Genomic DNA, 25,991 nt, shown 5'->3' on the forward strand with positions numbered 1-25,991 from the left:
AAGACTCAGTAGTAGAAGTTGCACAAAACCCAAGGATGCTACTATATTACAGTTCTTTGAGTTTTAGAAAGGTCTAAATCACTTCAGAGCATGCTTATTAATCTACCCTGTCCTTTTTGCACCTAGCACCTCTGTACCAGCTGAAGAGTACAGAAGGAAGAGCAGCCTGTTTTGTACAGAAAACCAAAGATTTGCACTATGAAAAGCTAATGTTAAGAAAGGTAATGCTAGTTCTACAAATTTGTGACTTTTGTTCTCTCTAATCCTCTAACTCAAATCCTGTGCTACATCTTCATTCTTTCCCTTTTACTTTTCTACCTATGATGTGCAACGTATATTGTTAAGTAGCTTCATATTAACAAGTAACACAAAAGCCACCCTCTCCAATTCACCTATTTAAATTTATAGAAATTTCCATGGTTTGTTAGGAACAATGCCTTTTGTTTACACTTATGTATAAAATGGAAGCACAATCTTAAGTGAACTTGATTATGAATGAATTTTCTTGTCAGCTACAAGCAGATGCATGTCCATACACAGGAAAGGCAGAAATGAATCTTCACGATTTAAGGGCTTTAAAGTCGGGAAATCTTTATCACCTACGTTCAATCTAATTTCAAGCTCTGTTCAGCAAAGTGATAGCTGAGAAGTGACAGTTACTAGTAATTTTCAGAGTATACCTCAGCTGCTGCACTACACTATTACAAGCATGAAGTTTCAAACTTTAGAAGTTACCTGAGTAGAATCAAGAAGATTATAATCAATCAACAGCAGAAAAAATATACAGTCTTTACCTCTGATACAATGATCTTTCTTGGATCTGAAAAAGCCTTGTGAATTAGAACCCACAGTCAAAATGAGGAGATTTATTCAAGATTTACAGAAAGACTACTGATCTAGAAACAGAACAGATACACCCAAGGCACCAATTCAGCTCTACAAAAAAGGCACTTAAAAGCAGGACTCATCAATTTATTTTTTAGCTTAAATAAAATAATAATTGTTTCAATACACAGAGCAACTACCATGAAGTAGCGAATTACTGAGGGGGACTGGCTTCATGGTGACTGCCTGCATATCCCACAGCAAGTGCCAATCATTCCAGGCAGCCTACCCTTTAAACACCTTGCATTACCAAATCATCATTACACCTGTCACCACTACACCAAGCTAGACCTTGGATACAAATGCACATGTAATTTACTAAAAAAAAGGCAAAATGCAACTAACTTTGAGGCATGTGTTAGATGGGAACTGCTTATGAATGAAATAACGTACTATAACTTCAGATGCCTCTGGGACATCCAGTAGCCAGACTCTACTGTTCCAGCTCTTCTATTACACTACAGCTTAACACCCCACACAGTGTCGTAACCTGACTTCTGCGTAGCAAAAGCATAAGCAGAAGTAACACACAGAAGCAAGCTCTTCTTAAAATGTTTAACCTAGAACTAAAAGCTAGAAAAAAATTGCAGACATGTTTTTCCCCCCATTTTGGGGCTCTACTAAATCAGTAGCTTTTGCAACAAGAGAAGCACACTTGGTATGAAAGCTTCCATGTAAACCAGCATAGTAAGGTTGTAATACATGAGTAATGCAGATAGTGAGAAGGAATGGAATTGCTTCCAATTCAAACTGCTGAATTTATTATGATACAACACTTGTAAAACGTTGTAAACTACAACACTCTTCTCAACTGTGTATGTAAAAACATTCCATCTTAGACAGGAAATGTGTTGCTGCAAACAGTAATAACCCTGAGTCATGCAGCTGAGTAACTGTCTAAAGTAGCAATTTCTACACTGTAAATCAGAAGTTCTTTAAAAAAAAATTGTGTTCCACATCTCAAATACTTCTAATACACAAAGGCAGCAGGAATCTAGTAATTGGCAAGCCTTTCTAAAGGACAGAATGTTGAGAATTACAGTAAGCTACTAAATGTCGTAACTTCCCAATTGTATTGCCAAATACAGTTTGTCTGGAGTACACTTCAAAACAAGAGTTTCACATCTGTGATTATATTACATTGTTTAAAATAGCTGATGAAAGGTCACTGATCTTCCATACAAGTTAAAACATGCAGGCTTTTTATTTTTGCTAAATCCAAAAGCTATTTTGAAATCCTCCACTTTTTGAAACTACCTTTGAATTTACATGCAAAATTTTAATTCACTTCTTTGTTAATGAAAACAAAACAAACACAGTGTTACCAGGATTGAAAGTATTATTGCAAAGGTTAAAAATACTTGTTCCTACCTCCACTTTTGTTCGGTAGAGAATGAGACGCTTGAGGCTGGCCACTTTGGCTATGTGGTTGAAAGCCTGAGGTGGTATTTTATCACACGATGAGAGATTTAACTCCTGAAGATTTGGACACATCTCAGTAATGACCTCCAAGCATGTTTCATTGAGGAAATGGCCACAAGACAACTCAAGACGTACCAGTTCAGAGCCACAAACTTTCAAGAACCTGTAAAAAACCCCCACATTTTGAATGAAAAACAAACATACTTTCAGGTGAGAGTCCGAATACTGTCAAAACCTTAAACATGTAAACCAGGAAATAGTTCCTTTTAACAATGAAAAGCCGACAGACCACAGCTCTTTTGTCACCTCATTAAATGTTATATAGAGAAAACATGACTAGGTAAAAGTAAATTAATCATAACCACTCTGAAGAAGTTACTTCTGAGTCAAATCTATACAAATCCAGAAGACACCAAATCAATTAGGTGCTGAGCTAGAGAGCAGTATTAAAAAAACAAAGGTAGTCCAAGAGTCAAGGCCATTTCATCAACATTAACTTTATACTGTACATAACCTAGATACTATACAATGTTTTGTACAAAGGAATAGTTGACTACCTTTTAAGCAACACAGAAGGCTATGTAACACTGTACATGGCATAAGGAGGATAATGTCACTACAGCAGTCTTAAACAATGCTACCTTGAAAATGAATTGCAGAAGAATCATTGGAGGCGAGAACAGTACAGAGAAGGCTTTTTATTAAATTAACATATAGTCTTGAAAACTCCGTTTCAGTTTAGAAGTTGGAAAATGCTTTGTTCTTGCCATTTACTCTGAGACAATGAAGCAAAGGACAACACAGATAATGTTTCAAATGCTTTTAAACAGTCCCCAAAGCCAGTTTTGACAATAGCCTGCAAGTTTCCACCAACAATTTCATACTTCTCTAACTCGGAAAAATCTGTAAATGTAAAAATGAGGTTAAACAAATACTCGTAAATGGGATGGCATATTCAGGAGAAGAGTTTTAAGATTTTCAGAAAAATGTCATTTGTTACATTAACAAGTCAAAATCTTCTTCGAAGCTGTTCTAGAACAGAGGGATTCCTAAGGACTATTTCATAAGACTTTCATTGGAATTATAAAAATTTATGATATTTAAAAGACAAAACATCCAAAATTTAGAAGCTTTGATGGTCTCTGCATGAATTACATCTTCTGTCAGAGATTGTGTGTCAGAAATTCAAGCTCTTTTATATCTAATCCAAGCTTTATACACACACACATATCTCCCTTTTTATTGCAAAGATAACCTTCAAATCGTAAATCAATCACTAGGCTTCTAAGTTTGATATTTAATAGGAGAAGAAACCCCTATGCTATGCTATGATTTTGTTACACTTTTACTAGTTTTTCCAGTAGAAAAAACTAGGTTCCTAACTATGGGCTGCAATGAGTTCCCCTTGTTACTTCCCAGAATAATGGAGCTACTTGTGAGACAGCATGAATTAGTTTCACATAATAAATATTCTGATCTGCTGTGTTACCAGTTCTATTCTACAAAAGTCTTCATGCAGGCAGAGCAGCTTTAGAACACTTTCACTGCAAAGTTAATATTACTTCTTGGGTTTAATGGATACAATAGAAATGCCAGAGACACATCAGGCACCTGCTTGCACAAAAACGCCTATTGCTACAACAGGTATTGGCCTTCCCAAGACATTTCTCCTGCTGAAACTTAAGATGATATAGCTGTTGGTCTTAAAAGCAAACACTTTCAGGGAGGCATTCCTCGACGACACGAACAGTAGCACAGGACTTGAAGTCAGTCTTTCAAGGTCCAAGTTTTCAAACATCCTTTCTTTATTTTTTCATTACTCCCAAGTCATACTTGCCATTCATCATTACCTTTCTTTCTTCTTTTCATGGTGCACATTACACAGCCTTAGTTTGATTATGCAGATCCTATGCAATACAGAGGGGAAAGGAGATTCCAGGGTGGCATCTCCATCCCTGGAGGTTTCCAAGTGTCACCTGAAACCTTGACTGACCTGATCTACTGCAGGGGACACTGGCACTTCAAGTGGGAGCCTGGAGTAGATGACCTTCAGAGGTCCCTCACATCCAACATTTCTATGAGCCTATGCAAACAGGAACAAAGAGGGGGTCTGAGACATGAAAAGGGAGATACAAGCCCCAAAGCCACAGGGGTTCTGCCAAGTATGGCCTTCAGATTTATTCTTCCACTATTTTTGCCTAACTGCAGTCTCTCTTTAGACTCTATTTTAGCTTCTAAACCCAGAGATTAATCAAAACACCAAGGACTTATTTGCTGGTTTCATACTGGATACAGTAAATTCACTTAGACTAGTAGGCCTTCTTATGGGAGTGTCAGAGCTGAAATGACACGACCATTCACAATGATTAATAGCAGGTATTTAAACATTAAAGAGCCATTTTAGACTAGCAATAGAGTTCAACACTGCCACGGAAAAATGCAGGATGGAAACGCCCTGGAAATCAGAGTAGAGACATACGGATTCATTGCTTATTACCAATTGGCCAATTCCTCTGTTTAATTTGTTGATGAAAAAAGCTGTATTGCTAAAGCACTCATTATCAGGTTTTTTTGACTGGTGAAATTTTCCATAAAACATTGTCAGTCTCCATTTATTATACCTCTAGCTTTTAATTTGCTAACAGATACATATTTTATGAATTATTCCATTACAATAATAGATGGTAGGTTAACTGCCATATAACTTAACAGGGCTTGGCTGTTACAAATGTTGGTACAAAACTAACGGTTTTCTCCTTTCACCACTATTAAAAGTTAACGTTACCAGGTCAGGGAAACACTCAGTCAACCCCCTAGTCTCAGAGAACTCCAGGCTCACCAGCTCGAGAAGTTATTAACCTTGTAACATTTTATTTAAATTCATTACATTTGAAACACACAGGCAGAGTGAACACAGGAACAGAAGAGCACTGCACTTCACGGCTTTGCTGACTTTTTGGGAAAGGTTATTTAGGAGACATTAAACAGAAAGGTAAGGGGGATAAAGGACATGCAGCAGGGTACAGGAACAGGCTGACATGCATAAAGTAAAAAGATGAAGAGAAACAAGAGGAGGATTTGAGGAAGTTACCAAACAGCACAGGGCAGAAAACATCAGGCAAAACTGCAGGAGTTCTCTGAATGATCAAGACACCCCAGTCTTTGGACTAAACAGGCTTGTCAGGACAGAGGTATTCACTAATGTCTTTCTACATGGATCTTCAAAGCCATATAGCTAAGTTAAACATAGGTTCTCATGCTTTCAGAACAAATGTGTCATGGCCTTTATACTTCTGGGATTTAACAGACACTGCATGCCTGGTTCCGATTTAGCTTATTTGAAAATAAACCACCCCACCGAAAGCACCTTCTACCCAAATCAACATTTCTTCACATACCTCTCCTTTAATCACTAAGGACTGACTGGTACCTGTTTTTAGTATCTGCTTTCTGCACATTCATCCATCCCTTTAGTTTTGCTTTTATTACCATATTTTATACACACAATTTCTGAAATATTTCCTTTCGTCCCTTCATGTTTGTTATGAAACATAAGGAACCTAGAATAATGTGAACATCTACATTTATTTTGCTAGACACTGGACCAGGCCTTTTCCTTAAAGCTTATCTTCATTCTAGACTGCTATATTTCAGGGGTTTGTTTGGTGGTTGGTTTTTTGGGGTTGTTGGAGGGGGGTAGGGGGCATTGGTGGGGTTTTTTTGGTTTGGATTTTTTGTTTTGTTTCCTGGTTGCTTTTTTTTTTTTGGTAATAAAAAGAAGCAATCTTACTTTCCATCACCCGCTACCTGCTCTGAAGAACTGCTCCTTATATTCCCCTGCTTCAGGGGGGAATTATTTGGGAAATAAGTTAGTCCTAACAGATTCCTTCTGATGCTATTTGCTCATGCCTATGCTAAACCTGTCATGATCATAGAATCACTTAGTCTGTTAGCAACTTCCAATCTTTTAATTCATGTCTGTATGATAAGCATATCCCAAGAGCCAACAAAGATCCAAAATTAAAATACCAAGGTACAAGAGATAGCACCCTTCACGCCAAAACTGGCTGCATAAGACCTCCCAAATGAAATTCTCAAAATAGCTTTAGATATATGCTTATGAGGGTAACTAAACATATCACATTTGCTGGAACTGCAGTGGATCTAAAACCTACACTTCAGTTAGCTTAGTGATCCTCACTTACTTGATATCCTATGGTTCAAAGTTACTGAAAACTCTACAACAAGCAAGGATCACAGTCCAGTGTTGCCTCATCTACTAATCCTTCCTAAACACAAATAGCTACCTAGTTTTATAGTCCTTTAGTACAATTACCCCAATAGGTTTCAATCACACTGATTTTACCAAATCAATTTTCAAGGGAAATCTCAGGTACTCAATTTGTAGTCATCGACATAGCAACCTCTGGATGTAGTGCCCAAAGGCAGGTGGGGCAGGGGAAGGAAACAACTTCCATTTATGAATAACATAGTGTTGCATAAGTTGTGGGGTTTTTTTAGCACTTTCCCTTGTAGTATTATTTTATGTTAGCATCCAAATCAGGAATGTTACCTCCATTACTTGACAGATATAACTGCCCTATTTGCCTAGCCCTACCCTGGTATCTCCCTCTTAGGAACAGTATTTCATGAAAACAACCATTTCAGCTTGCTTCAAGCCAACTACACACTCCCTCCTCCTTCGTCCTTTCCAGAGCCTACCACCAGACAAGAACAGTGTCAAACAAACATTTGGCTTTTATTCCTCCTCACTTCACTTCTAAGATCTTGAGGTCTTCTCTTTCTTACTGTAGCTCTACCTATATGAGTACTTGCACAACCTTGGCGGAGGACTTCATAATCCCAACCTGTCTTGCATTTAACTCAATGGCTTGCGGAATTACATTTTAATATACTTCTAAAAGTTTTGTTCAGATATTTTTATATTCACAGTGATGGTTTTCCTTTCAGGACTGCTGCAGCAGCATCTCGTACAGATAACTGTAATAAAAGTGTTAAGATTGGTATGACTGGAGAACAAATGGGTATGTGCACGTGTAGAAGCACGAGAAAAGAACAAATGACAATACAAGGGCTAGTATAGCAGTGTGTGTTGGTGGAAGTCAGATTAACAGGTCATCAAGATCCTTGAACATATATATGTGCACTTTCTCAGGACACGCAGATTAGGAGATGGAGGACAGAAGTGGCACAGGACGGTGAGACTACATGCTAGATAAATTGCTTTTGATACACCTCTCAGTTGTCTTGGTGCACATGAGTATGCATGCTTGAGAGTAAGACCGAGTAAAGTAATTTTGTTGTTAAAATGAAGTCACCTTCCCTTCCTCTAAGATATTCTAATTGTTACAACGTTATTTTCTACTCCAGCATGTATTGCATTCATCAGCAAATCTTAAAAACATGGCATTTATGTAGGGAGAAAATAAAGACCTGATCTTGTGCTTTCTCAACACAGATTAAACTATTTCAATAAAAACATGCAAACTAAACATTATTACTTAACCTCAGTTTCAGTAATCCTAGGTTTCACTAAAAAAAAAAAGAAAATTAAAGCAAGAGACAGTCACGATTTTTAAATTGAGAATGTCACACAACACCTATTTTCTGTATTTGATATGTTTCAGTAATTTCTCTGACCTTCCTGCTAGTCTGACTCATAGCAAAGCTATGTTATAACATAATATATATACATTATAACAAATCAAGTTAAACATTGTCAAAGTACACTTCTATTATACAGCAACTAAACCCTTCAAACATTAACAGCAACAGAATTGTTAATTCCTGGATGTGCTTGACATGCAAACACTGCATCAGTAATCTGAAAATAAAACAATATTAATTCATTTTCACAGTATGAAATATTAGAAGTAAATAAAAATCCTAATACTAGAGATATTTAAAGCAAAAGAGCTAATGACATTATCAGTGATACAAAGAAATTTGAATGCTGAACTCAGTTTTTAAACTGTAATTGTCCTTGAGCTGTTTAAACCTCAGAGTATTTATTCAGCATCTTGATATTTAGTATACCTCCAATCAACATGCCTCACTTTTCTTAAATAGGTCTTGCCCTCCCACACTGACACTCCCCTGGCATGAAGAAATTCACCATCCTCTAATGCCAAGAGAAATACAGTGCTGCTTATGTAATGCTTGCTGCGAGATCTTTGCTTATTCTCTGTCACTTTGCATTCCAGACACCTGAGACTGCTCGGATACTCATTTGTCTCACTTTTTCATATACTTTTAGTTCAACCTAAACAATAAAATTTACTTAATTTATATTATATGCTGAAATGAAAAAATGATAGTTATTTTCAGCCCTAGAGGAGTAGATGTTATCAATAAGTTAAAATACCTTCAGCTTTGCCTCGGGACGTTCATATGCCTGAAGCATTCTGTCTTCTCATGATAATACAGCATTTTCTTCAGTCACAAAATTACTTTTTTTAAAATTTCCTACTTTAATACATTTTTGCAAGAAAATATGTATTTTCAATTATTCCTTAGAATCATGTCTATATATACGTTTTAAAGCAACACACAAGTGTATACATACTACTTCTTTTAAGACTGTCATAAGAAACCACAGGTATGAACATTTTTGAAAGATACTTGCCAAAATAAAATTTAAGTAGCACTTAAATGTGCCCTGACTTGTAGAAATTATAACCTAAACTGTATAGTTGTAAGAATAAAACTGACTCCTCCAGTTTTGAATTCAACAGTGCCAACTACAACACCAAATGCTGAGAAAAGTGCAAAAACAAAAAAAAAGCAGGTCCTATAAAAGTGAAACGCTGTTATCTATGAGGATAAGGTATTTTGGGTCTAGCATTTTGCTGTTTCTGTACTGCAGCAATCTGTAGTGTTTTTAAAGTTATTTAAAAATTTTAAAAAAGCGTAACAATCCTTCAAATTGTTACAACTATTAGGCAGAATTCTCTACACCTCCAAGTAGCTGGCTTGACAGCCCTTTCTGGTCGCTTTTTTCAGCGACTCATCACAAAATTTATAAACCTGAAGTATTACAACAAGCAATTCAGGCTCACTTTGACTCAAGTTACAAGAAGACTCTTTGACCAATTAAATCTAAAAGACACAGCTTGGTACTCTATAGGCACACCTCACTGCCTTACTTCAAAATTTCCTTTGCAGAAAGTGATAGAGAATACCAAGACCAGAGAGGGAGCCAAAGGGAGCAGAATAAAGAGAAATCAACAAACTAATTCAGAAACATTCATGCAGCAGGCAGCAAGAGACTTTACACTAATATACATAGTGGTACACGTCTTCTACCATTATGTATAAAGACAAAAAAATACATAAATATAAAATTTCTGCAAAGGACAATTAGAGTCTGAAAATCTGATTAAGTTACTAGCAACAGTCAACATCAGCAGGTAACTGATAAAAGCAGCATTGCACTCCCCAGCCAACTGAGAACCTCCCCTGCAGTAATCGTTCTGAAGAATAAACAGGAAAAAAATTTATGTGTGAAACAGAATTCCTAGGGAAGTCAAAATACCTCCATTCTTTGGAAACTCTGTTTTGCATAGTATCTGCAAAAAGTCGGGCTGGGTCAGGAGCATCTAAAAGTTCAAAAGGAAAAATTGTGGGAGTTCATGACTACACATCTTGGATGCTGCAACATCCACATGGTGGTATCTTAATTATAGCCAGCGCAACAGAACTAACAGTACTTGACAGATTTCACCTTTGAGGAACAGCCTCTCCTACCAGGAAGCTATTTGTTTATAAAGAAAATTATGTTAAAGCTTTTGAAAAGCAAGTGTTGTTTTAGTAAGTCTCCTGTATTAATAGATACTTCCATAGCAAATGAGCAGCAAATTCTCCTTTCCTGAATGCCAGCAAATTTGACAAACTTGCTGATGAAGAATGTCAAAAGAAAAATTTGTGTTTGGATGTTTTACTAGAAGACACTTCCACAGAACAAGGAGTTGCAAAATTTCTGTATTAGAAAAAAAACCACTTTCAAAACCAGACCTAGTTACAGTGGAGAATTTTTGATTCAGAAATGAAAAGTCTGAGCAGAAGTCACACCTGAAAATTATTTAGCTTCCAACTTTTTTTTCAAAAATTTACAATTGAACTGCATTTCCCATCCCCTGACTACATGTATCTCTTCCAAGAAATACAAGTTAACTTCAAAATTGTATCAATGTCCAACACTCTTCCCCCTTTTTACAAAAAAAGTATCACATGTTACAATGAACTTAATTTGACCATGTTTATTCACAGATTGAGTCAAACAATGAGTATTTATTATTTTAGAAATGCCGACTACACCAACTGAAAAGTTGGTAATTCCCTGAATTTGAACACTCATTTCTTTCAAGACCACAAACATTTTTTAGCAGTTCTGCATGTTCAAAAAAAATTATGAGAACTTTTAAAAATTGCCATGAAGTTGCACATATTTTAAGTTTTTGTAAGGCAGATTCAATAGTTAAGCATCAGGAAGCAAGCACTTCATGATTTCAGAGTCGAATTCTCAATTAAAGCCTGCATATTTATCTTCCGTATAATGAACCTAATATAAAATCCAAATTTAGGATAAATGTTTGTACCCCATTCGACAACTAGCTGACATCTATCTCCTTTTTCTACCAACAAGCACAAAAGAGCATAGGGCTCTTGGATTATACTGGAAGGTCAGGAAAAATAGAAGTGACATTCTCATCTTTATAAAGTATTTCTTCAAATTATTTTACTTCCCCAGGGAAGGCACCCAGACACCAAAGGAAAGAAAATGCTTGAATACTTGATTTAACCTTTTTATTCAGAAAACAGATGAGAGTTAAGACAGGTTTTTTTAGATATATTAAACAGTTCTGTTTCTTATGAGTCAAGTTCTGCTTTCACCTGCCACTGCTGATTACTCTTAGTTGAAGCAGCAATTTTTGCTTAAATGAAATGCATTGATACATGCTGTTTAACTAATGCAAATGAGCAAAGAAGCAAGAAATGATATCTTAAGAAAGCAGAGAACACTGCTGTTATACAGAGAAGAATCCCTGCAAATTTGCTATTTTAATGACCTACAGCACAGTCATATTTTCAGCCCTGGGAAGATGCACATGCAAACCCCCTGTTTCCCAACAGGACTAATGTTTTAAATCATTTTTATGAAAATATTTGCATTTACATTGCACTCCAGTGATTACATAGGGCCCATACCTTGTAAGCATGCACTGTAATCAGTTTATTACTGCATCCACTCTAATACAGTCCTATTGATGACTCACCTGTACAAAGAACAACCACAAACATTTTCTTAGCGAGATGGACTTTTGACAGCTTGGTTCTAGTAGAGTCTTTAGAAGCCCAGGAGAAAGCAAAACATTGCTCCCCCTGGAAGAAGTCTTTCAGTCACAGGCAGCCTGTCACATGCAGACTACATACCGAAACGGACTTCTGTTGCTTTATCTAACATCTCTTACTGTTTTAGCTGTTGTTTTTTTCTACACCATAACAATCACAGCCTTTATAGTAAATCAAAGACATTTCTTGTCTTTTAATAAGGTTCAAAATACTTAGTGAAAATACAGCAGCTCTGCAAACAGAGCTTGTGATAACACTTCCGTATATTTAGCACTGACCTGCTAAATCCAGAAACAGAGATGGCTCCCCTGTTTCCAGTCCAAGATAAATTCAGCCACTGGATGAGAGTGCAGCGAGACTGTAGGTATTCCAGAGATGTGTCATTAATTCTTGCCCAGTAAGGTTGTAAACTGAGATGAATGTACTGTAGAGGGTCACAGCAATGTTGATATAGTAGCTTACAAGTCTGTGCTAGTCTACACAGGTCTGGTACTGTAAGGTGACTCAAAATCAACTGGATGAGCTATATTAAAAACAGAAAAGAAAAGTCACAGATGGTCACACAGTGCTCAAAACATTAAGAAAAAAAACTGCAAAAGAATAAGAAAAGATGTCCTAACTTCAAAGAGAAGTAAGTCCTTTCACTTAAAAGTAAGTTCTCAAATCATTAACTATTAAACAGGACTGCACTGCCTCCTCAATTTGACAATATTGTGACATTAAGCTTTCAAATTAGAAGTTTCTTTACCCATGCTAATTTAAACAGTGATATCTATGTAAACACTATGTTGACATGTTTCCCTTCACAATGTCTGCACTGCCATTGATCAGAACACTGAACTGGCATCCTCTTTCTTCTCTGGATTTGGTTTTTCAGATGGCAGCATATTTGCAGAGTACATGGAAAAAATGTACCATGTCCCAGTTTCCCCACACCTTGAACTGATTTTAGTTTTATTCCTCTGCTCCCTGTTTTAAAAATCAGTGATTTGTCTTCTACCTTATATCCTCTCCCATCCATGCTGGACTATGCAACTAGTTAAAAAATTTAACATATTCAGATCTTCTTTTACAAAGTAATCTCCTCCTTTCTGTAATACTAGAGAGCACTTTTGTTCTACGCCAGAGTCAAACCTGAAAGGCAAATCCCCTTTTTACCTTTACCAGACTGAATCATCTCTGCTTCAGAATAATCACCAGCCCTTCAGACTAGCACCGCTATATATGTTTTCATAATGACTAACATCTCACACTCAGAAATTAAGAAATATCCCATCTCCTATCATGCTCTTGTTTTCCTTTCTCAAGGAAGATCAACACACACAGACACATAAATACTCACATAAGGAAATAACAAAAACTCTTAATAAAAAAAGATCTCCTTAAGCTTAGAATCTGAGAAAATAAACGCACTTGAAACATGCAATCTAAGACCTATTTTACCAGGGTTGTCTTTAACAGCTCTAAGTACCTGCACTCAAGTTATGTAACTAAAATTGACTGTTTTCAAGCAGAGTGGGAAATGGTCACTGCTGAAATTAATCACCGTAAACAACAAAAAAACCCCACCAGACACCACACCCCACAAATCAGCTTAGACTGAAGGCAGTCTTGTGGCCCTTTCAAAATACCATGTTTCATTTTAATGTTTTAAGGATTCTCAAGACAAACCCACCAAAAATCAGAAAAAAATGCTTAAGAAAATGAAAATGAAGCTTTTCATGAGATCCAAACAGACTGTACTTCCAATGTACCAGTTTATTACGCAGCTAGCTATCGTCTCCCCTTCTCCCCCCTTCATTTCTAGAAGGAAAAAGAAAACAAGCCAACTTCCTGCAAAATGAAAAATGTTACTTCCTACTCGGCTCCAGATTTAGCATTTGAATTTCAAACATGATCTACAACTCTTCAAAAAAACCCGAAACAAACCCAACCCCCCCACCAAAACAAAACAAAAAACCCCCACCCCCCCTTTTTCTCAAATGCCAAAATACACTGTTTGCATATACTCCGGTTTCTCTCAAGCTTGATTTCAAGCCTTCCCACTTCCCTTCTCCTCGCTTCTCCTTTCCCCTAAAAACAACCCAAGCTTTTTGTCTCTGCGGGTAACTGGAACTCTCACCTCAGCTTGATGCAGAGGATCTATGTAGACATTCCAATGTGACAGCAATACATATATATATGGAATACATATGCATATATAATAACTGCAATTAATGTATTATAATAAAAACGTTTGCTTCCAACTGACATTTAGGTTGTTGGCATTTTGGTATCCAAGAAAGAGCAAAGTAACTAGGAAATAGCATAGATATAATCCCAAATTAGTATCTTGATTATTGCTTGGCTCAGATCCATACTTAAGCTTAGAAGTTGCTTAAGTTTTGTTTGTCATTCTAATAGCAGATACCTAAACATAGTCATTTTTCTAAAACCATCAATACACTTTAAATAAATTTCAATATTCTGAAAGACATCTTCAAAATATTTTGCAATCTTTCAGCTATTCCACACCTTAAGCCACCTAAATATCTATTTTATGAATGTCTTTTCCCTCAGATTTTCCCATAATTACTTGGTAAGTTTTCTAGAGCAGAGAGCTCAACAAGAAAGGCTGCACTGTTAGCTAAATTTATGTCTACAATTAATGTGGCATAATAATGTCTGATAAGAACAAAGTAACACCAATTTTGTTCAATTAAAGATAATGGTGGATAAAACTACAAATACCTCACCAACATCCCTTTACACTAACTGATGACTTCAGCGAGTATTTCATAACATATTGTCCTGGTTTCAGCTGGGATGGAGTTAACTTTCCTCTTAGCACTAGTACAGTGCTGTGTTTTGGCTCTGATGTGAGAACAATGTTGACAGCACACTGATGGTTTTGGTTGTTGCTGGGTGATGTTTATACTAAATCAAGGACTTTTCAGTTCCTTGGGCACTGCCAGCAAGGGGGCTGGAGGGACATGGGAAATTGGGAGGGGACACAGCCAGGACAGGTGACCCAAACTAGCCACAGGGATATTCCATACCATGGGACTTCATGCTGAGTATATAACCTGGGGGAAGAAGAAGGAAGGGGGGGGACGACATCCGGCATTACGGTGTTTGTATTCCCAAGTAACTGTTACACATGATGGAGCCTGGCTTTCTGGGGGATGGCTGACCACCTGCCTTCCCGTGGGAAGTGGTGAATCGATTCCTTGCTTTGCTTTGCTTGTGTGCAGCTTTTGCTTTACCTATTAAATTTTTCTTATCTCAACCCTTGAGTTTTATATTCCTTTCCGATTCTCTTCCCCATCCCTCTGGGTGAGGGTGAGTGAGCAAGTGGCTGCGTGTTGCTCGGTTGCCGGCCAGGGTTAAACCACGACACTTGCAGGACGCTGCAATCTTTCCACACCTGAGATGAAATCTCTTACCACATGAATGTCTTAATCAGAAAAAATAATCCTTATTTTTTACTGACATTATGCTACTTCATACTATCTAGAATGGAAAACCATAATGAAATGTCATTACTTGACATTAAGAATCAATTTTTTTCTGGCTTTCAATTAAACAAAGACAACAGGTTCCAAATCTACAGGCTAATAACCATTAATCACTGTTAGTCTGGAGTCTGGTTGTCTGTCAGAAATTCGCTTTTTATGTATGTGTATCCTAGCATAAAGTACAATTTGATACCATAATGAATATGTGACACGATGTGTTGCATTGCACTACACAGTGTTCATGGTGATTCCAAGAATGTTACAGAATTGAGTACCTGCTTTGAAAATTAATTTTGTAACAGTTTCTCACGAACAACTTTTTACTCTGCATTTATGAAAAATTATGGCAACCGTTATTTTTTCACACCTTATAAACTGATCAGTAAAACCAAGATTACTGGAAAAAAATACAAAGGAGTATAAAGAGGAAAACAAAATACAATTTATACAAATACTGATCACCCTTTTAGGTTATGATGGACCTGAAGTACTTCGTCTCCCATTTCCAGGGCAAACATGGCACATGCCAGCTTTAGAGATGTGGCAAGATCAACACCCACTACAGTTAAAAACTTCAAAAATCAGAGGTTTTCAAGTCATAATTCTCACAATTCAACAAATAGCAGTATACAAAGTCATTGTGTGCTGTCTGAGCACAAAAAAAATCCTGATTCATTCCTAAGCCATGTGTTTTATTATCGTCATAGTCCCTGATCGCAGTGCATTACATACATATTTATCATTAAAAAAAATATAACTTCTTAAAAAAATAAGACATCTCGCCCACTGTAAAGTTCACTTACAAGCTCAAACAGGATCTCCATCATACTCTTCAATACACAGGGTGAAACTTACTTACCTACCCAAAAGTTTATCCAGCTTTTTAAAGCCTTTTTTCTGAATAACCATTTGTTGTGGTTTGAGGGTTTTTTTGTTATTGCAGGCAATAACCATTTATGCCCAATAAAATACTTTCTGTAGTTAGAGGACAATAACAGAACTTAAGTCAGAAAAGAATACTTGGATGCTGGCCAAAGCTGAATATCTGCACTTTCTACATGTGCAGACTTCAGCATGAGGCCCTCCAATATGAAAATACATTGGCCTATACAAACCACTCATTCAGAAACATGCAAATGAATGACTTGCAATTTTTTCATTCTGTAGCTAGAGCTGCCAGGGCTTAGCTTTTAATTAATTAGAATTTATACTAAGACATGCTCAGACAAAGGACAAACGATATGTGCACAAAAAATCAAAGAGAGAAGGCAAGAAGAAGATGGTATTCTAGGGATTTTGACATTCCTCAACCTAGTTTAAGAAAACAGAGTCCTTAATTCCACGATCGTATAGCTTGCACCAGCAAAGGCATACACATTTAACAGGACACAAACACATGAAAAGTGGACCTTGCAACTGTTTGACAAAACACAGCCATTTAAGTCTCACTTCTCTTTATTCTACTTGCGTAACACACTTTGGAGGAGTGGGCGTCACATCACCAAGCTATAGGCTCTGATCCTCTCAGTAATGAAAGGCTGTAAAGGTTTTAAGCCCTTTCTTGATTGAAAGAACAGAAAAAGGATCTTACTGACAGACTGTATCATCAAATAATCGAGACTCCAGGAGGACTAAAGCTGGAGAGATCTCCACATGCCATCACTCAGAGCCTAGCCTGCTATAGCAACTGGCAGTGTATTGGCCGTTACCTGAAGGGAATCTTGTGCCATATGGCTATTAGCTGTCAAGATTGCTTTTAAGACCCTCATGATGTTCTCTTTTCAAAGAGAGGCATAAAATCTCCTTGATTATCTGAAAGCCTACAAATACTTGTTCTGGAAAGATGTAAGAAGTTTACTGTTGAGCAAAAAAGTATATGACACTTAAAAATGTTCCTGCTTATTGCTCTGACTTTTAAGTATCATTTAAGGGATGCAGATCTTACATGCAAGACCCATTTTCCTGGAACATAGGTGCCAAATCCACATTTAGCAGTGAAATTCACTTCCCCAGTACCCACGAACAGCTCATAAATCTTGTAGGCAGCTTTAGGAAAAATTGGCTTCAAGGAATGACAAAGATGTCATTTATATCTTTCTTATACCAAAATTTATATAAAAATTATCTTTTGGATGGCAGCATGCAGGACTCCTCCTGACTCTCTTCTCTGGAAAAGAAAATTTAGGATCTTGGTAGCTGGCACATCTTGGCAAGTCCCACACTGCACAAGTACACAGTGGCAGGTATGCCTCACCTTTCTCAAAGGCTTTGAATTTGCTTAGGCCTTCAGGTCTCAAGCATTCTTGCAGCGTCAACTAAGACTAAGACGTTACTCCTTCCACTTTATAAGCAGCACCAGTTAGTCAAAGATAACTGGGCAGACAGACAAGCACATGAAGTATCTCCCAGAAAATCCTCTCTAAATTTTAAGGTAATTCTGAAGAACTAATGAAGTACAGGTACTTCACAGCTACTAAGGGCTGTTTAACACCATCCACCAGCAAGAAAGGAAAATTCTCTCACCTAGTTCATCCAAGATTTCACACTTTCTTCTAAGGAAGTCCATGCCCCAGGAGTCAAGCATTTTTCTCTTTTGTCATCAGAAGCAATCTAGACTCTTATAATGTTTTTAGAGCTCACACTGCAGCAAGCCATTCCTAATGCCATTTTGAGGAACAACACAATCTATGAAAGGGTAGTCTGTGGAAGTTTCAGAAAGACAAGGAAGGCAAAAGAAAGGCTGGAGGAACTGCTGCCTGCTTTAAGATCAGCCCAGAAGACCATACAGCCCGTTTATTTTGTGAATTATGGAGGATAGCATGAAAAAAGCCTGAAACAGCTCAAATAAGGAATAGGCATTCATATGAAGACATAGGACAGTTACATGTTTGCAATCAACCAGAACATATAAAAAGAAACACATTTTTAATGTAACGTATCAATCAAAACTAGAAGGAGTCAGTGATTGCCTTATTTCATCATTACAAGGTTCAAACACTTCTCAGAAAAACCTGACACTTGTCAGTCTTTAAGACAGCAAGCAGAATACTGTTCTCCCATATCTGATGCAACAAAAAAACCTGTCATGCTACAAAAGTACAACATTTTTGTCATTCTAATACCCAAATCTTCCAGCTGGACCAAGAACGTAGTAGACTGGGATTTCTGCTATCACAAAACCAGTCCAGAAATAGTTTTTTGTAGTTTTCCTGATAAATATTCCACTTGTATTTTCAGTTTCTTTAAATCAAAGCAGAAGAAAAAAATATATGCTTGTATGGATAGATCATATAAATGCATTCATGAAACCAAACATTAAAAAAAGGATAAAAAGGGAAGCTGGTACACAAACAGGAAAGCAGAAAAGCACAACAAAGTACATGAAGTTCATAGGAGTAACAGAACTACACAAATGGTTCCCAAATTACAATCTTAGTATGTATAATCATGAACAGAAAAGAGATTAATCAACCTCTCTGGTAGTCTATTATACCACAAATAAATTTATCCAGCCTTTTCTAACAAAACTTCCTAGACTTAAATCAAGTTTCTTCTACAATCAATTCCTTTGAATGACTAAAACCAACAAATTTTCAAACTTTCAAACTGTTATACATTTTACGATGTTCTGGAATCAGCTGCACCTTTGTATATGCAAAGTACTTTCTTTACTTCATTACTGATATACAAGCACCAACAGTAAAATATATTAAACATTATATGGACTCTGGGGAAAAAGAAAAAACCACTAGAGCTAACTCAGGATGAAGTTAGTATCCTCATTTATTATTCCACTGCAGCAACAAAAAACCCCAACAAACTCAAGAACGAAAAATGATTTAAAAGACAAGGTAGGCAGTAGAAAGATGGAGAGAGTTGTTACATCCTCTTCCTTTCTCTTTACCTCTTTACAGGCACAGCAAACTTCTACAGGTTACTAGGGCACACGGTCAACCAACCAGAGCTTTCAGGTGCCAAACTGGGGTACTTAAGAGACAAAAGATGTAAAAACCCCAAAATACTACTTGAATAGATCACCTATTTCTGAAAACCAGTCAGTGACAGTATCTCCCACTATCCTCCTTTCACTTTTAAGAGCAAGTCTGATTCAAGCCACAAGCACTGAGCATTTGATGAGTTACCACAGTAAACAAATACTTGCTTCTTTTGCCAGACTGCAGTACACTGAAGAGCAGGAACAACCACGTCTCTGCTCAAGTCCAGAGGTCTGACTGGCAATTAAAGGCTTCTTTCCACTATGTGCAAAACCTGTTTATTTCAGAAGAGGTGAAGACAATTACTTTGTCTCTCAATTCTTACTCTAATTAGGGTACTAGCCTCCATACCCTGAGCCTGAAATACTGAGCATTTCCTGGCCTGCACACAATATTCAGCGGACATACTTTGCATTCTTATTATACTGAAAATTACAGGAAGGAAAATATTGACTGACTCTAAGCACTCCTGCAACTGCCCCACTGCCAGGGAATCTGAAAGGAGTAGTTTCTTCACAACTGTTTTCTGTGCTAATGATAGAATAAAAAATAGCAAACATAAAAAAAGAAGTCCAGCTGTTAACATTTTTACCTGCACTTAGCTGCATGGAAGAAGCTTATTTCGTAATAACATGAAAATAATGTGGCAGTTTCAGGAACAAAGTTCTGGGGTTTTGTAAGAGAAGTAACAGGAAAAGAAACATTTAGCCTATTACAAACTATTTCCACTTCCAGATCTTGATTCAATCTTTTCATATCACTTTTATAGCTCTTCTATCATTAAGCATGAGGACTAAAATTACTGGAAAACTGCCAAAAGCTTCTAAGTTCAAGAGCTAGAATAACTGGTGTAAAAACTACGTGCAAACGGACAGATTACTGAGAAATAAAAGTGAAATAACTATGCAAATAACAGCAAAGTGGCTCGCTATTACACATCCATGGAAGTAAAGAGACTTACATAATTGAGGCGCAACTATAAAATAACTGCAGGAGATTCACAAAACAATGCAAGGAAATCTAACTGGAAAAAACAACAGTCTTGACCAGGACCCTATAAAGCACCTTTGCATCCCTAATGATCAAGATAAATACACTGAGTATAAACATGCTTTCCTTACCTCATAAGGCAGTTTATCAAAATACCCATTAGTTGGCCATTCCCTGAGGTTAACAATGCTGAACTGTTTATTAAGAGTGTCCATTCCACAGCCATACTTTTCTTCATCTTCATCTTCATCAATATCATTCATATCAATCATCGAAGTCTTAAGTGAAAGCACAGGCCTCTCTTTCACACCATGCAGTACTACTGCATCCAGTTCAGTGTAATAGTCTAGAAGAGAGCTGTTCACTTCCAGACGGATTAAGTTTGTGGGAAAGTTTATCTGTTTGATACAAGGTGTGAACTGCCGAGCCTGAGGACCATTCACCTTTGTAGGTGCCTCGGACCAAAGGATTTCCCATCTGTGAAAGAAAAATTGCACATACAGACAGCATAGCGATTAAAATCAAAGTTAGTAAAGCAATTCCTGAACACAGTAAGAGGGCTTCTCTGTCAGAAGTATTTAACAAGTGAGAAACATGGTTGAAAAGACAGTGAAAATCATGTTTTCCTTAGATATGGTAAGTATCCTAAGGGTGAATTTAACTGGGCATACTATGACCTTAGCATATCTTCTCTGCATTGCTAACTAACAAAACAAGCTATATACTCAGTCACACATTTGTTAAGAGTACTGCTATTCATGCACAAGTTGTTTTTAACATCTTACATGTAAGGTAGTCATAAGAAATGGATTGCAGATGTGTTCACAATGATGCTGTGTTAGTGTAAGTATGCAGGGAACAGCCTCGGCACATAATCCAAACATACAGTCAGCTGACCTCTTATTTCCCACAAAGGTTTTCACAAAAAAAGAAAAAACCCAAACCCACAGCTCAGACTCCTTAACATCAAACCTGATCGAATTGCAGCATTGCAAATTACAAAAAAAAAAAAAAAAAAAAAAAAAAAAGCAAGCAGCAAAACCCCAGAAACTTTACTTTATCTGTCTGGGCAAGCAAACTATTCCTTTTAAAAGTAATTCACTTTCAAATCACCAGAGAAATAAAATCTTCAAATCACTTTTGAAAGGGTCCTTTGCAAAAAATGTTAAAATGTCTACATTACTAAACTGAGTTGTTTTTCTCCTCTTTAGTCCACTGACAGAAGGACGTTCAGAGCATGCATAGAACTTCCACAACTACACCCTTACTTTCACACACAGACCTCAAATCTCTTCCAGAAAATGACAGTGAAACCTACTGCCAATTGAGGAAGCTGGAGAATCAAGTCTTACAATCATTAGGTCTTCAGTGCTCCCAAACTTGCCAAAAGTTCGGAAACATGCTCTCTACATGGGTCCTCATCCAGTGAATGCATTTTAGAGTCCTTCAGTCACTGATGCCCACCTTTTCCTCCCTCAAGTCTAGTTAATTCCTAAAGAAGCAACCACTGCTGCTACTCCCTTCAACAGTATGCTTACAGTGATCTCTGCATCCTGTGTGCATAACCCAGGCACTTCCATATCTACCCCATCTCTTTCTGAGCATCCTAATTCCAGCTTCAAGGATTTCTCTCAGGCTGCTTGTCTCAGAAACACCGTATGTGCTTTCCAATTCCTCAGCACCTTGGCTTTCCCTGCCAGACACCACTACTCAGAAATTACAAGTATTCCTCTACACTGACATATACTACAGAACACACACACGGGGGGGTGTGGGGGTGTTATATATATATAAAATTAAAAGTAAGTAAATAATCAAACATTCTTTGTTTTCTAGAACCAAATGCTTACACTTTGTTTATCATGACAAAAGACATATACAAGTACTTCCATCAAAACATAGCGCACAGTATAAATAAGGCTTAGAAGCTTGATATTTGCTACTATTTCAAGGATAGGAAAATTAATCTTTATTGGCTGAAACTGCCACGTCACAATGGACTTTTTGCGGTATGTGAGGATTAATTTTCCTATCCTCGAAATAGTAGCATATTTTCCTATCCTACACCATGCCATTCTCCACAGATACTTTATGGGAGGCCTGCAGAACTCTTATGTCAAAGGAGAGAAAAAAAAAAGTAATGAACTAAAAACAAGCAAGCAGGATTGGTGAATATATCGCACATCAGAAAGTACCAATGTAGGAGTGGACAACTCTACCCTAAGGTTAACAGTTCTTATAAGAGAGACTTACTACTAAGAGAAGATTTCATTCATTTAGGAAATGAACATCAGCTCATGGCAAAAAGGAACAGATGTAGTCCCACTGTCATGCCCTCTCACATAGGTCGATACCCTAAGCAAATACTTAATGTTAGCAATGCACATGACCTTTCTTGAACACATCCAGATCACCATCTAACATTTTGCTTAGACACTTTCATATACCCGCTCAGACTATCCTTAGGGAAACAAAAAGCTATTTTTTCACTAGTTTAGCACATGCCAGACCAACAACTTTTAACAGAATGTGTTTCAGTTATTGACTTCTCCTTTAGTGCCCTGGAGAAAGGCTTATCTAGCAGTAGCAGAACTCTGGAGGTCTAGCTTCATCAAATTGCAGAGCAATAACCTCATTCAGCAAGCAGTGTCTCTAGTTTCCAGTCTTTGTAATAAACTAGAGAGAAGGAAAGACACGTAGCATGACTTCACAATCTTGCGAAACTCCACATTATATATCAAGTGCTGATGAACCAGACCAGTGGCTATTTTCCACTGTCCTTGTCATACTGCTTTCTTTTCATCAATAGCCCACCAATCTAACTTTAAAGGACTCAGCTGTCAGTTTAACTGGAAAACCTCAAGTCTACCAGGTTGATTTGATGTTCTTCTCTGCTTTTATGGTCTGTTCTTGTGTGTGGTGCCATCCCAATTGCTCTGAGTCAGGGATGGTGAATTCTTCCTGAGTATAAGCATACTCTGAATATACCCATTACTGCACTTGGAAGCTGTTTCTTCATCTACAATCAGCACTTTGACACTTAAATGGGCTACATGTAACCTGAAAGGGAGTGAAAACTCCACAGCTGGAAATGGATCAAAAAAGTCTAAATTACCAAGAGGCTTCACTAAGAACTGTATTTCTTCTGTTCTGGAGCATTTTTTGCTATAGTCACCCATTATGAAATCCTTCAGAAGACAGGTATTTTGACAGTCAGTCCTGGTTTGAGGGTGTGTTCCAAAATCAGCTTTCTTTCCTAACAAGGTTGCCTGCGTTTGTTCCAAGCTTAAGATGCTTGGTAAACTATTCAGCCCAAAGCAAAGAGAAATTGAATCCCAACAAATACCTGTAAAAACGTCAAAGGAATTTTCACACACACACACACCCCCACCCCCTCTGGCCAAGTTAATTAGGTAGCTCTCACAAAAATTAAGCAGAATCAGATCACTGAAGGTGGGACATTGTTTGTCCTCAAGTCTTGCAGATACACAGTAACAGCTGATCAAAGATGTTGCAATGACAGTGCTTTGATAAGAAGGTTTCACCAGCAAGGCGTCAGAAAGCCTCAGTCTCTATACTGCCATGCAAAGCCTGAATGAGAAGTACGAACATCTGTATTATTTTCTCTACTGATTAATGGGAAAACTGAGTCCATTAAAGCTGAAAGGAAAAACTTAATTTTCTTTAGATTTCCCTCTACCTTATGAAGATAGCCAGGAACTCATTCTGCTCAAATTTCTGATGCTAAAAACTCAATACACCTATGTGATAAAAAATAAAAAAATAAAAAAAATAATTCTCATTCTCCTTCCCTCACCGTGAAGGAAAACACAGTCCAGTGATTTTTAGGCTGAGGAACATACTTGCAAGGTTTGTGGCAAATGAGAGCACATATTTAATGTTTAATTTTTTGTTGGCCTAATGCTGTTGGAAAGCTTTTTAATGGCTAAGATGATCCCTGAGTAGACCTGATTACTTCTGAAGAAATTACATAAGAAAGATTCTTCATAGAAGTGGCTCCTAGGAAAAGTAACCAGATTTCTCTCCAGTGATACAAAACTATGCCTGCAATCTGCTGAGATTTCTTGCATTGTAAAATTGAGATTGGTGTAGAAAGCAAGTCTCACTCCATGTGATTCAATCACAAAAATTAAATTCCCTGTCCCAAGAAACTTACAGCTGTGTTAAAAGCCAGAAGTGAAGTTTCATACAGAACAATGAGGAGAACATAAGGCAACTCAGAGAATATTATGACCACACATTTGCTGAAATGGCAACTTCTGCAACAATTATAATCATAATATGTGATTATAATACATCCCATCTGCACTTATCCAAGCAAGTGCTCAGTAAATAATCTTTAGGCTACAAGAAAACATCTCTTACCTGCTAACATGCCAGGGATGCTTTAGCCCACGATGTTCAACATAACCTGGAAAGTGCACCCCTGGCCACAGATGTTAAGTTGATAAATACAAAAGGCAAGGAAGACCAATCATGAGACCAGTATTGGAACCATTCTGTTCTAGGTGATAAGCAGAGTTCACAGCAGTCTAATTACTATGGGGGAATACGCAGCAGATTTTCATTTCTACTTTGAGAGTTCAATTCTGGAATACCAGAGAGAGCAGACAGGACTCCCAAGAATGCTCAGGGCATTTTAAATACCAAAAGATATTTCAAATAACTGTCCTGTTATCCACATGAACTTTTTATGGGTTTCTCAGAAATGACTGTCCCACATGGACCCACAACTCATTCTTTTATGACAGTCATCTGGATGAGAAAAAGCTGTTCCCCTGCAGATGTCAAAGTAAGTTATAAGGAAGGATGCAAATGGTAGAATTCAAGTTGTGTGTTACACATAGGTGAGATACAGCCCTGAAGGTCCCTTATCACACTCTAATGTGTTGATGGTATCAGCAGTGTTTTGGGTGCCTTCGTCTGAGATTCACAGGGAACAAAAGGTAAAGAACCATCTAAATGCTGCTCTATAAGCAACAGACTCACAATATTTACATTCAGTATACTGCCTTTCTGGTTTCATTCTATCAGAAGGGGGGGATTTTTTTTTCCATCAAACTTTTGATCCCCATCCTGGCTGCCAGCAAACAAATCTGCACAATTCCCACCCAGATTGGCATTGTACTGCCTAAATACAATGAACTTCCCAACGGAAGGAGAGGGAGCCTTTTACTTTGCCCATCTTCCTTAGCCTGCTCCTCTGGCTGCAGCGCTTCTGCCTCTACAGGATTCAAGACCTTCAGAAAGAGAAAGGCTTTGCATCCAGCAAACACAGCTATGTTGGGAAATATTGAGCCAAGCCGTTCATCTACAAATCAAACTCTGAATTTTGCTCAAAAGAGCATCTAGCAAAATTCTAAACAACATGGAGAAATTAAATTAAATAGCAATAAATGGTGGGAACACACAAAGCAGAATGGAACTGCTCCCAGTCAAATAACCATGCTATCTCACCTGTGATAAATCACCTAACCAGTATTACACTTTATCTACAGAAAATAAGAAAAAAATAATCCCCAAACAATCTCCAACCCACTAATGAAGCAATCATTCCACTGCAGTAAGGTTATATGCTGTGAAACATCACCCAAGTATGGGCACACATCCCAAACTAGTTAGGAATCTCTGGTTTTGAGCTTTTATAAAAAGCACAAGTGGTGTCACTGTAACGTACATGAGATAAGAGAAACTGTCAAATTAAGTTAAAAAAAGACCATGACAGAAGAACATGGACGAATTTTTTTCTTTTATATACTAAATCTAAAACACAGAGTTATTTTTATTAAAGGAAAAAGTTGAAAAACTT

At 37.3% G+C, this 25,991-nt stretch overlaps 1 protein-coding gene across 10 annotated transcripts in view; it reads right to left on the reverse strand.

Moving 5' to 3' along the window:
- FBXL4 (F-box and leucine rich repeat protein 4) overlaps positions 1-25,991 on the reverse strand; it is a 72,021-nt gene that overhangs the window by 34,506 nt on the left and 11,524 nt on the right. For all 10 annotated transcript variants that reach the window (XM_037390858.1, XM_037390855.1, XM_037390857.1 and 7 more), the window contains 3 exons: positions 20,293-20,638; positions 11,958-12,202; positions 2,257-2,470 (listed from right to left, as the gene is read on the reverse strand). In XM_037390858.1, coding sequence (XP_037246755.1) covers positions 2,257-2,470; positions 11,958-12,202; positions 20,293-20,638 — 805 coding nt within the window. The remainder of the gene's footprint in view (positions 1-2,256; positions 2,471-11,957; positions 12,203-20,292; positions 20,639-25,991) is intronic.

The sequence above is a fragment of the Falco rusticolus genome, chromosome 6, assembly GCF_015220075.1.
Source record: "Falco rusticolus isolate bFalRus1 chromosome 6, bFalRus1.pri, whole genome shotgun sequence".
Taxonomy (NCBI): Eukaryota; Metazoa; Chordata; class Aves; order Falconiformes; family Falconidae; genus Falco; species Falco rusticolus.